The sequence below is a fragment of the Astatotilapia calliptera genome, chromosome 20, assembly GCF_900246225.1.
Source record: "Astatotilapia calliptera chromosome 20, fAstCal1.2, whole genome shotgun sequence".
Classification (NCBI taxonomy): domain Eukaryota; kingdom Metazoa; phylum Chordata; class Actinopteri; order Cichliformes; family Cichlidae; genus Astatotilapia; species Astatotilapia calliptera.
Window position 1 is genome coordinate 24301515 of NC_039321.1, and position 12946 is coordinate 24314460.

Below are 12946 nucleotides of genomic sequence, written 5' to 3' on the forward strand. Positions count from 1 at the left end.
GGGGGGAAAATGAGGAGATCAATTTCTCTCTTTTGGAAAGACAAAAGAAAAAAAACATTTATATGATGGCTTACTTCAGATAGATAGTAGAACCAGGAATGATCAAATACAGGAGGTGGGATACGTGGGTTGGCGTCAGCAATTTTCTTTATCTGATATGGCAGCCGAAGCACCATTTCAGTCAACAACTGGGAGTAGGCTTCAAACACATCAGCAGCATGCCCCTGATTGCAAAAACAATATATTGAGTTAATGTTAAAATTTGAGAGATATAAATAGTCTTTTACGTTTTTTATGTTGAGATTATCTTACCTTAACATATTGGCGAAGGAAGAAAGGACTCATGTCAGGGGGAGAGGAAGCTGTGTGTGTGCGGAGGAGCTGGCTGGCAGTCACTGGCTCTTCTTCACCCTGTTGGCTCTTCCAAAACTCCAGGAGTGACTTGAGCACTTGGAGGCAGTAGTCAATAGAACCCAGGCTGAGCAAGGCGGTTGCTGTGGCATTGGAAATGAGGGAGGATGACTAGAAGACAAAAAGAGGGAAAACAGCTGACTTCAAAATTCATGATGTACAAAGTATAATCAAGTTGCATGATAGCCATGAAACTGTGAGCTTCATGGCACAAGTTATGTTAATAATAATATGAAACTTGAGCAAAAATGAGATGTGATGAATGACTGCAATCAATTTTGAGCAGTTGTTGAGAGAGGTGCAAACCTGGCTACACACTACATAGTGATTATAGTACAACTGTACCTCAGAGGAAGATTTGGATCCAGACTTTGTTCGAGACATGAAGACACTAAGCAGCCTCATGATGACCAAATGAACTTCATTTATGGAACTACGCTCATTCTTCTTGGAAACATCCTGCAGAGATATAACACGATTCAGTAAAACAAAAATATTCTGAGCCTGATACAAAATGAGGAAAGGACAAAACAGTAGTTACCTTCTTGTGCATGCCAAGCTCGGCAATGAGCTGTGCAAGCAGGTCATCCAAAGCACCTTTATCCTTTTCATCCTCGCCGTCAAGGTCAGAGGTCAACATGAGGATAACTTGCATGTAAGGGATAGCTTGGACTCCACCTACATTGTGGAGCTGAGAAAGGTGCTGAAGCAAACGCTCCAGTAGCATAAGACGAACCATGTGCAACCTAATGAAAAACATGACATTTTTTTACTGGTTAAACTATTAAGCATAAATCACTTTTCATGACAATGTAATAAAAAGTAAATATTATTATCTGTCTTTCTTATGGTCATGTTGGTATCCATAGATAGTATAAATGAGTCTTCAGCACATCACATGGCAGATGTTCATTATCATGGAGCCTTAAGTTAACCTAAAATAATCCAAATTCATGAATCTGACCTGTTGCTTGTATGAATGTCTCCTTCAGTCTCTCCTTCACCTTCTGAGCCTTCACATTCCTGCTGGGCTGTGGTGGTACTAATGGCTCCAGTGCTGGAACTCACGCTGCCTGGACCAGCGGGGTGGCCTTCCGCTGTTGTGTCTCCATATGCACTGCTGCGACCTGACACTATACAAATGCATGAATGAAAGCAACTAAGCAATATGGAAATCTGGTAATGTAACACAGGGAAGGATTAGGTTTTATTTTAAACTGAAGAGTCACGTTTGCCCCTCAGGACTTTAAAGCGCAACAAAATGAGGCATGGGAAAAGGGAAGGATAGGAAAGGTGACACACTATATTATAATCTGTAAACTTAGAGCTACCTTTCTCAGAAGGTTATTGGGAATTAGAGAAAATTAATGTCTAAAGAAGTTTAAAGTCTAATACTTACTACGGGGCTGAAAAGAATTGGATATAGAAGTTCCTACATATTTGAGATACTACCACTAATTCGGGGCATGCATATATAATGTTTTTAATATTAAACTGGCCTGTTTTACTTAAATCACCCACCACTGTGCTCCCCTGCTACAGAGTCGATAGCAGAACCTCCACTCTCTGAGCCCACGCTGCCGCCGTGCTCAGCTGGGGAGGTCCGCAATGTGGAACCATCAGTAGCAGCTGTGCTGCCCTCATCATCTGATGCCGGGGCTGAAATCATAGCAATAGCTGTAACAGTAAATACACCGCGGTCATCTGGCCAGGATACATGATCTTAGTTTATACTTGTGCACCAACAATGCAAAGAGCATGCAGTACAATCAAAAATAAGTGCTACCGAACCCATTGTGACCAGTGTGGCATTAAATTATAGGGGTTAATTTGACATTGGCCAGCTTACAGATATGAGCAGTACAACTACATGCTGTATCACTGATGAGCTTATGAGCTTCAAGTTAGAATAAAATTATTTAATGATAATAATTTCCTTTTATTTAATTTAAAAATAAAAAGTTATTTTATTTTTGGAACTTTAAAAAAAAGGTTTGTTTAACTGACTTGCAACAGTGACTTTGCAAGCATTAAAAACTAGCTTCCGGTTGAGCGTGAAGATGGTCTTATTACCTGATGCAGTGGTGTCTGACAGGGTGCCAGCATCAAGTGAAGAGGAGCTTGGGGCCTGGCCAGACAGGCCTAGACTCTGAAGCCCAAGAGCACTGCTGCTACTGCCTAAAAATGTCAAAAATTGTGTTTAAGGACGGACTTCTAGGAGTGCCCAAACTTCCATTAAAATGTGTCAGGGTGAAACATTAAGTTTTGCAGATCAGAACAATTCAAATAACGTAATCTGGGGGGGGGGGGGAAGAAAAAATTTTTTTATTTTGTTGAATAACTTATGAGGGTTTAAATCACTCTGAAGGGTGGCAACTGATATACACACACACACACACACACACACACACACACACACACACACACACACACACACACACACACACACACACACACACACACACACACACACACACACACACACACACACACCAAAAAAGCTTCGAAACAATTATGTAAAAGAAAAATTGTAAGGCTCTATGAATTTCAAGGTTTAAAGAAATTTAGAATAGTTTCAGCATAGACAGGAAAGACTAATGCTGAGTAGGACTAGTAATAAGTCACAGTCACACTAGTCACAAAATTATTACTTTATTTAGGATTTTCTGGTCACTTACCCTGTTGATCCTGCTGCAGGCTTAGAGCAATTGCCAACTCTACCATGGTTTCATCATCTGCATCAGGAGGTATGTCAAGCATGGGGGGGAAACCTTCAGCTCCAGCAAGCAGAGCCTCGAGGGGAGATGGATTTCCATTGTTGACATTTTCTGCTGTCTCCAGGACCATAGACTCGGACTGTGAAGCACAAAAACAGGCATGTTTTACCAAATTTTAACAAGCATATGTAATTTATAGATAACTAAGATTTAAATTTGAAGATGGTCATACAAGCCAAAGAAAGGAATATAAGTGGCTTTTAAAAATGTTACTCCAGTGTATATTTATTGTCTATGTAGTGTGAGCTCAGAAAAACAATTTAGTCATAATATAAATGAACAGAAGTGAATTACAAACTTTTTGACATCGTCAGAGCTAGTTAGTTACTTTAAATATATCTTTGCGATGTTACAACATTATACTCTGCATCCAGAATAATTCAGGAACAGGAAGATCATTTATACTTTTGCGATGAGTGTCTCTAAACAGTCTAAAAAAAATGCTAGTCCAATGTCAGAAACAGCCTACAGCAGGGGTGTCCAACTCCAGGCTTCAAGGGCCGGTGTTCTGCAAGTTTTAGATCTCACTCTGGGTCAACACACTTGAATCATGATTAGTTCATTACCAGGTCTCTAGAGAACTTCAAGACATGTTGAGGAGGTAATTTAGCCATTTAAAACAGCTGTATTGGATCAAGGACACTTCTAAAACCTTCAGGACACTGTCCCTCGAGGCCTGGAGTTGGACACCCCTGGCCTACAGACTGCTGCTCTTTGTCTCACCACCATCTCAAAGTCGCCATGGTCCACTTCATTTTGTTCTTGGCTCTCCTGTCGACCCTCTTCTCCACCAGTCAACACTGATGACTGCATTTTGTCATCTGCATCGTCGTCGTCATCATCATCCTTGTCTCCTAATAAAGGAGATCAACCGCAAACATTTAGAGGATCCCTAAAGCCTTGTTAAAATGATAACTAATATGAGAAATCATATTTAATATTGCCCCCAAAAAACTATCAAATATTCATGTACATCTAGTAACATTCAATTAATACTTTGAATTAATTAATAAACATACCCATAGGTGTGTTGGAACGTGGGGGAGATGGAAGGGTCACATGGCGTCGCTTGTTTCTTGGTCTAAGCACTCTGATCAGAGCCTGCTTGCAAGAAAAGCTGACAGCAGTGTCCTGTGAATTGTTAAATATAGACTGGTTACCTCATGACTTTGACAGTGATCCATGCAAGAGCTCCTTCTAATTGCCTAAAATCTTTAATATAGGCATGCTGCTTATTATCACCCTTGTAAAGCCATGTAAAAAAAATCTACTGACAAGGTACAAACTACAGTAGTTAAAATGCTGTTCAAGGAGAAGAAGATAAATAAAAATGACTGATCAATAAAACTGATATACTTACAGGACACAGTAACATCTGCATGTAGATTTTGGAGGCTACATTGACGTAATCCAGCTCACATGTGCAGTATGCATGGATGATGTCTACCAAGGCATTTACTGTTGCTTCCACATGAGTTAGACCTTAAATTTAAAATAAATAACTCATTTCCAGACTAGGGTTTCAGAATAGAAGACAAATGTACTCGTGCTGTTGGGCATTACAATACGTGTAAATTGTTTACATAAGATTTAAGTGAATCAACATTACTCACAACACATATGTATAAATGCATATACATTTAACAATAAATGTTCTTGCAAAATGTTGGGGACCCACAGGGTAGAACTTACCAGGCAAGCAAGCAGGAGCAAGAAAGGCATTCTTTGGTTTTAGGGCATGAAGTTTCCAGAAGTTATTCATCAGTTGTGCAATAAAATTACAGTTCTCACTATCCACATGCTTTTGTCCATCCTCTGTCACCTCTGAGTTAGTAAGAGAAGAACACCAGTAAGTGTGAGAATTATAAGTCAGTTAACTTCCAAGCTGTTTCATTGTAAGTGAAAAGTAAAAAGTATCTTTTTCTGACTTTGACTCCAAATGACAAAAATCAAGTTTATTTGTTATATGCTCACACAAGAATACATATAAAACATTCTATTCTATGCCAACATTCTTCATAACAAGAAAAGCTTCTTACCCGAGTCATGGTGCAATGATTTTGTTTCTGTGAAATGCACCAAGTTGTTGGGTCTCATGATCGCAATGGAGCGGGCAGTGATTACAAGTCTTTGGAAGACATCAGGGTCTAGCTCTTTCCCTTCCCGGCTGCAACTATTCAGACACTGCACAGCATTGCTCAGCAAGGACTGGTCCTGAGGAGAACAGAGGGAGGGATAGTGGTTCGCGAGAGTATTAAGGTGTTTGGCTGTTAATGAAAATCAATACAACATTTTTCAGATTATAATGAGCTAAACATTGTATGAATTTGGCCTCTTTTATTACCTTGTGATTGTGGTAGGCAGTACGGCTTGTGTGCAGACTGGCAAGAAGCCCCTTTGTCTGCTGCTGCACACCTACAGGTGTTGGCATCGACAGAAGTAAAGTTGCCAACTCCAGTGCTGCAGCCTTGTTTTTCTCCTATAGAGTTGACATGAATTAAAAATGCATCCTGAACACAAGCATGTAGATAACAGGGATTCATTTATACAGAATTATGCTTTTAAAAGTCAATAAAAAAATAAAGTCTTCACAGGTTTACCTTTTCACTGGATGAACCAACTGCAAAACAGCTTTCCAAAGCTTCAAGGGAGCTGACCACCAACCTGAAATAGAGAAAGAACATCAATTCTGCATCTCCTGTGAATTATTCTTTAAATAACCAATCATACAGGGGGAAAAAGCACTATTATTCTGCTGCTACTCTAAACGCCAAACAAAATTGAGTGCAAGAATAAATGTCAGGGGAAAAATGTTTCTGTTGCTGCACAGGTGTGGAAATGGTGCATGGCATGTTCGGTTGCAGGCAAAGACAAACAAGCTGGCACACATGCACAAAACCATACAAACAAGCAGAGAAAAGGCAGTTACTAACCGGTCCAATGTTGATAAGGACTCAGTTTCACAACTTTTTATTGTAATTTTGGGAGCAAAAGAAAAAGAACAAAAATAAGTGTGAGGATCACGGAAAGAAACAAGTGGAAATAAATGATTCAGTTGAACAAAAGACACATGCAAGAAAAGATGATCACAAGAGCCATGCACTAAAACACACTAAAGAGAGCTCACTGCTACTGCTCAAATTTCAGGATTGTGTCCAACAACCCATACTACACAGCTGTATTCAATACATGCTTATAAAATGTAGTACGAGTTAAAATAATTTTTAAAAAACATCACATCTATGGTAATATATGTATTGCGCTTTTCACAAAATATACATCTTCACACAAAACTGAGGAAATGTAGATAAAACAATGTTTTAGAAAACATTTCGTTGTCAAGTGAATGGACCAAAAAACAGTTATGATGAAACACTGAACCCAACAAATCTACCGAGAGGTTTTATATAAAGGTACTAGAGATGGACCGATCCGATATTACGTATCGGTATCAGTCCGATACTGACCTAAATTACTGAATCGGATATCGGAGAAAAATAAAAAATGTAATCCGATCCATTAAATATCACGAAAGCATCTCACAAAACTTGCAACACGCCGTAACTCGCCTCAGAATGTTAGCACGTCGGAGCAGTATGCATCACGTGATAGAGCGGCTGTGGCATGCGGGACCTGTCGGTGGTCTGGATAGCATGTGGAGCTTCGCTAGCAACCCGGCATTTCATCTCCGACAAAGTTATCCCCGAGAGAAGTAAAGCAAGTGTGTAAGTCCATCTCTGAATGTAAAGCATTCCTGCATTAAGCTTAACAAGCGACTGCCTCTTCTTGCTGCTACTTCAATCATGAAACTGCTTAATGATCAGCTGGTTGGCTTTTCTGTCGCGAGTACGTCTCTCTTGTTTGTTTTTGGCCCACTTTGCACCAGAAAGAGGAAACCAGCGGCTGAACAACAGCAGCACGTTTAAGCTTGATAAGCTGTTGTTAGAATTTATTTAATATTACTTTCTACTCGAGGATCTTTTTCTACGTAGCTGACGGCTGGTAACTGTGCAGGGGCGGATCTAGCAAAGTTTAGCCAGGGGGGCCGATAGGGCATTAACAGGGAAAAGGGGGCACAAAGACATACTTTTCTTTCTTATTCTCATTTAAAATGTCTAGCTTTTAATAAATAATTATCTGACACCCAAAGTTTTAATTTGATGTAAAATGAATAGAAGTCAATTACTGTATATAGTAACTATTAAGTCTAATATATATACCCTAGTAAGCTATAGTACTTTTTCCTTTGGGAAGGTACCATCTGTGCAGTCTGCAATTTTGTTGAAGAAAGATGTTGAATCTATTTAATATTTCTTGAAAAATAATTCATTTCTGTGCATTTTTTTTTCACACTGCATCAAATTAAGGTTGATTACGTCGATTAAGCATCATGAGGTGGAGCGTGAGGGGTGGTTCCCTATTTTTTATTTATTTATTTTTGTTGCTGGGAGTTGGAACCCTATTAGTAAGGTTGCTTAATATTTACGCTAAGCACTCTTTAAAATACCAGAATAGGGAGGATGGTGTAGGTTTGAGTTTATTAGATTGATCAGTATTGCTGAACTATGAAATATTTTTTTTTGCATACAGGTATAACAGAATAGCTTTAGTGTAGTTGTTGTTTTAAACTTGAGTATGAACTTATACAAAATGCAGCAAGATATTTAAAAAAACAGTTTTGTTGATTAAAAAACACTATATCGGATTCATATCGGTATCGGCAGATATCCAAATTTATGATATCGGTATCGGACATAAAAAAGTGGTATCGTGCCATCTCTAAAAGGTACTTAATAGATGATGGTCAACTTGCTCATCAGTTCATTAGGAGTGGTTTATTCAACCCTGGGGATAAAAAATGAATGCCAACAACTTGGGTTGACCTTTTCGCAGCCCAAATTGAAAAGCTCATACCTCTCTAATACAGTGCCATTAGTTGTTGTTGGGGTGGCTATGTCTCCATCAGAGGTCCCATTGCCCTGGTTGAGGCTGGGACTGCAGACATTGTTAACTGAGGCAGATGAGAAGTCTTCTGGTGGATCCTCAGGCCAGCCAAACTGCTCCTTGGTTTTTCCATAGATCTTAATTGAATCAAGCATGGTGACTCCAGCTGGGTCAACAGATGCTCCAACTTAAAAATTAGCAAGACAGTGTATTAGAAGATCTATCTAAACAGACTGAAGCATATGACCATATGACCAAATAATATGAACAGGTCAGCGCAAATTATTTAAACACGTGTATTGGAATATCAATACAGGCAACAAGAAAAACCATTAAGTAGTAAAAAAAAAAACAAAAACGTATAACCACTGCACAGTCTTGATCTTACTAAATATAGACAGCTTCTTGTCAGCCTGCAGGGCCTCCTCTCTCGTGAAGGGGAAGTCAAACCAGCGAGCTCTTGTCAGATTTATCTGCATGGTGCGTCCAAAGACCTCCACATAAGAAGGAGCCCTTTCAATGGCCTGGGTGCCCACCTGAACCCGCATACCTGTCATCACCATTGAACTGTTGTTGTTTACTGCCTCTACAGTGAACCCTCCAGGCTAGGATGAAGGAAAAGAGAAAGGAAAGCAAAAAGAAACATGACATTTGTTATTTTACATCTTTTTTTCTTGACTACAGCTGAAAAACATGTTTAGAATAGGTGTCTTCACTGTTTTTATTTAAAGCAGGGTCACTTGGATTTAGACTGGACATATACTAATGTACTCTGGTATAGTAAACTGCACAAATGTAGATGGCAAAGACAGCAAAGTCTCAACACAAGTGATGGCAGATAACATTAAACTACATTTACATAAAATTTAATTAACAAAGATCCCTCTGCTGCACCATGGTTATCAACTCAAGCACTGCTGACGCAGCAATAACCTGCATTACAAGAGAGAAGCAGAGCAATGTTTTTACACCTTTTCTAACACAGAACATTAAGGTACAATGCCTCTACCTTTGTGTTGGCCACATACATCCCTGTGGAGTTGAGCCTGTGTTTGATCTGCTGTCCGTTGTAGACCTGCAGCAAGTCATTACCCCCAAACTCCACCTCTGTCAGTTGCTGGTTGTGTTCAAAGAAATCCACTGGGAATGTCACCTGACTGGAAGTCCGGGTGGCTTAAAGTAAAATCATTACATTCAAATTAGCTCCCCAAAATTTTAGACTAGTTGCTTTTATTATTGTGTATGTCTGGCTACATGGAGAATGAACACAAGAAACATGATCTGAAAATGTGAATGAATTACACTTTGAATTTTAAGAAAAATTTAAAATAAGCAAACTTAAATCAGAAAACATACGGGCATTTATGGAAAAGGTTACAAATCTGTGTCATCAGTAACATATCAGCAAATATTAAGTAAGCAATAAACAGGTTAGTACAAGCTGTTCATTCATCATACATAACTGGCATTTACAAAATAACCCTTGTCCACAAACTTACTGGCAGCAGCGGCCTTGCGCTTGCGGACTGGCTTCATGATGCTTATGCCACAGCTGGGCTGCAATGAGGGCTGGAGCCAGTAGGAGGTGTTGTCCACATTTGCCATGTAGATTCGCAAGCTGCCATCCTCACATAGAAGAATCATGGTAGTGCGCTGCTGCTCATTACTGGCAGTGTGTCGGATAGCTACCATATCTTGAATCTGACAGAAACCGACAAATAAATGTTAACCTTAGAAAACAGTAAAATTAGGTAAACTCATGGGAAATAACTTTGCTTAGTAAACAAGACAACCGGAAAAGCTTTGTGTTTATACAGTTCTGTACTCCAAAATGGAATTTCCTTTTTTTCCTCCAATTACTGTTTTCATGGTATCCTAACCAGTTTCATGTCACAATAGTAAATGGTATTTACCTTAGCTTTGGCTGGCAGGGTTTTAATCTCTTGGATGAGGAAGGTGTCAGGTTTGACCATGATAACCAGAGGTATGCCTGTTGTCTGTTGCACACAGCACACAAGGCCTGGATGGTTCATGACCTCAGACCACTGGCACAGTGCAGGAGACATCTTACTGCTGCCACCATTGGAGCTTTAAAGACAAAATGGGAAAAAAAATATTTCTGTTCATAATTTTCTTTTCCAGTTACGATTATATTTGATAGGCTTTTACAGACTATTTTATTGTGTTACCCTTTCACATTGATGGCAAAGAGCCTCTGCACATCAGTTGTGCTGCGGCTCACTGTGGCAGCGAATGACTTCCCCTGGCTGTAGCTGAAGAAAAGCATCTGAAGGACATGGGAGTAATAGACAGAAACACCACCGCCAGCTACCTGTCCATTGCTATCCTGTGTTTACAAAGAAAGAATTTACCTCAAAACTGCTTTCTTTAATGTAGTTTCAAAAACACCTGAACACTGAATAAAGGTATGATGTACACATCAACCAAACATTCCCCCAAAAGAAATGAGAGCTGGAAAGTATGACAGAAATACTGTAGACCAGGGGTGTCAAACTCATTTTACATCGTGGGCCACATGCAGCCCACTTTGACTTTAAGCAGGCCGGACCAGTGAAACTCCCCTTTTTAGAATAGAATAGAATAGCCTTTATTGTCATTGTACAGAGTACAACGAAATTGGTCAGTGTAAAGAAGTTACAAAATTAGCCTGTAGTTAGCCTTTAATTAGCCTGTAGCCCCCACCCCTGATAATTCTATAGCAGAAAGTGAAAAACAGAAACATTTCTATTTTTCACAAAGTTACAGAGGTTTTATTAGAGACATAGCTAAGCATTTTTTGTACTCTGGCATGATTTGGCACACCACTAAACCTGCTGCTTTTGGAACTTCTGCCCCCTTTTCCTTTTTTCACATAATGGTCTGATCGCAGTCTGTCTTTGCATGTGATTAGCAGCATGGTGTGCCCATCAAAATAAAGTCCCACCCCTGCTTGCATGGATTCTCAGCAGGGCTGAAGATTTAGCTCCCCCATGCTGACGAGCCATTAATAACTGACGTATGAAAATACCTTGCAGGCCAGATATAATTGTATTGTGGGCCGAATGTGGCCCGAAGGTCGTACATTTGACACCCCTGTTGGAGACCATTAAGACAGCAACCTTGTCACAACATCAACTCATGTCAAATCCTAGTTACCTTCAAGTCTTCGTGGGTTATCTCCAATACATTTGTAACATAAAAAGGGCCATGCTGAGCACTGCTAGATTCATCCATGACCTGGGTGTACATGTAACCTGCTGATGACATGATGACAATAATGTTCTTCCCCTCTTCATTGAAAAGGAATGTAGCATCACGAATCTTGGAACTTGGGAGCAGGAAATAGTACATTGGACTCAGGGCATCCACTGACAAGTCATAGATCTGTTTTCCAAAGGGAACAAGCATTAAAAGGCAGTATTAAGCAATCTTTTGTTTTCCTAGGGCAGAAAGGTATATGTATAGTATCTATGGTTGTTTTCATAAAGAAATTGCAGAAACAAAATCAATTATGTTGCTTTAAGTGCAAAATATGTTTATTATTTTAATATATACCTTGACAAAGTCAGCAGTGATGATGGCAAGTTCAGTCTGTGAGCCTGGTAACCAGATAGCTTTGATGATAAAGTTGCCAGTGGCCAGTTGTGGATGCAACACCAGGTGGTCAGACACAGAACCTGTGCTGCTGAAAGTTAGTACATGGCAGTCCTGGGAAGAGATGAAAGGAAAAAAAACAAGATAGTTAAATTTAACGAATTCCTACAGCAACTGTTCTTTTGACTCTACAAGTTGTTTTACAAGAAGCAGCTCGTTTCTGACCTTAAGGCCACACACAGCCAGGTAGTCTTCATTACAGGGATTTCCTGTAAGACTAAGGACAGTGAATGGGACTGGGGCTGAAGCCAAACGGGTCAGTGTCAACTTCCTTTTGCTTGAGTCAGCTTGTTTCAGGAGAGTAGACAGCTGAAGGACTGTTATCTGCCAGATAGGAAATGGAGAAAAAGTCAGGTTGAGACATTTTAACAGTGAAAACACAGATTTCCCTATCTGTTCTTATTTCATAGTTTGCAAAGTATCTTGATAACATACCAAACAACTTAAAGAAAACTTAAAGAAAAAAGTCAAAGAGAAAAAACACAAAAACATAATAACATAGAAAGAGGAATGTTTTTTATTCTATTATTCATTTGAGTGTAGATTTTTTTCCTTGTCATGATGCTCCGTTTCACAGGCAAGTCTGAATCAATAACAATGCATATATTTTAAATAAGAATTCAATGAAAGCCCTTCTAATTGGACAAAGGAACTTATTGTTTAGTTTACCTTCCCCTTTTCATGGCTGACTGCCAGGTGCTGACGCCGTCCATGGGGGGAAGACAGAACACACATGGCAACACGGCGCAGGACATGTGCACTGATGAGCTGGCGTATAGTTTGCCCCTGGTCACCGCTGTAGTTCATTCGCACATTCTCAAAAGCTCCTTCCTGGGAGCCAAGTGTGGGGACCTGAAGGGAAAAAGTAGCCGTTAACAATGAAATGCAGCAGGTAAATAATAGAATTCTATTTTAATTAAGTTTTAATAACTTATCAATGAATTAAGTGTTTTACTGGAACAGGCAATCTATTTGGGTCATGATACCATTAACTGGTCCGTCATCTCCACAATTTTGTCCTGAGTATGCAGTTCATTGAGGGCTTGCTGTGCCCGGCTGCTGCTTCCCACTGCTGATGCTTGCTGGAAGTTGGTCTGGATAGCTTCCATGAGAAACATGAGCATTTCCAGTATGACTGCAGCAGTAGATGACCCCATCTA

At 39.7% G+C, this 12946-nt stretch overlaps 1 protein-coding gene across 9 annotated transcripts in view; it reads right to left on the minus strand.

Moving 5' to 3' along the window:
* ubr4 (ubiquitin protein ligase E3 component n-recognin 4) overlaps nucleotides 1-12946 on the minus strand; it is a 55006-nt gene that overhangs the window by 17811 nt on the left and 24249 nt on the right. For 5 of the 9 annotated variants that reach the window (XM_026153578.1, XM_026153576.1, XM_026153573.1 and 2 more), the window contains 27 exons: nucleotides 12773-12943; nucleotides 12456-12638; nucleotides 11952-12110; nucleotides 11688-11840; nucleotides 11289-11516; nucleotides 10322-10479; nucleotides 10046-10220; nucleotides 9632-9833; nucleotides 9142-9305; nucleotides 8521-8737; nucleotides 8103-8319; nucleotides 6122-6154; nucleotides 5789-5852; nucleotides 5533-5667; nucleotides 5228-5402; nucleotides 4881-5012; nucleotides 4549-4670; nucleotides 4208-4319; nucleotides 3912-4042; nucleotides 3090-3267; nucleotides 2485-2589; nucleotides 1933-2070; nucleotides 1376-1544; nucleotides 953-1157; nucleotides 757-870; nucleotides 313-522; nucleotides 75-224 (listed from right to left, as the gene is read on the minus strand). In XM_026153578.1, the coding sequence (XP_026009363.1) occupies nucleotides 75-224; nucleotides 313-522; nucleotides 757-870; nucleotides 953-1157; nucleotides 1376-1544; nucleotides 1933-2070; nucleotides 2485-2589; nucleotides 3090-3267; nucleotides 3912-4042; nucleotides 4208-4319; nucleotides 4549-4670; nucleotides 4881-5012; nucleotides 5228-5402; nucleotides 5533-5667; nucleotides 5789-5852; nucleotides 6122-6154; nucleotides 8103-8319; nucleotides 8521-8737; nucleotides 9142-9305; nucleotides 9632-9833; nucleotides 10046-10220; nucleotides 10322-10479; nucleotides 11289-11516; nucleotides 11688-11840; nucleotides 11952-12110; nucleotides 12456-12638; nucleotides 12773-12943 (4200 nt within the window). The remainder of the gene's footprint in view (nucleotides 1-74; nucleotides 225-312; nucleotides 523-756; nucleotides 871-952; nucleotides 1158-1375; nucleotides 1545-1932; nucleotides 2071-2484; nucleotides 2590-3089; nucleotides 3268-3911; nucleotides 4043-4207; nucleotides 4320-4548; nucleotides 4671-4880; nucleotides 5013-5227; nucleotides 5403-5532; nucleotides 5668-5788; nucleotides 5853-6121; nucleotides 6155-8102; nucleotides 8320-8520; nucleotides 8738-9141; nucleotides 9306-9631; nucleotides 9834-10045; nucleotides 10221-10321; nucleotides 10480-11288; nucleotides 11517-11687; nucleotides 11841-11951; nucleotides 12111-12455; nucleotides 12639-12772; nucleotides 12944-12946) is intronic. The other 4 variants (XM_026153580.1, XM_026153575.1, XM_026153574.1 and 1 more) reach the window with 3 other exon arrangements.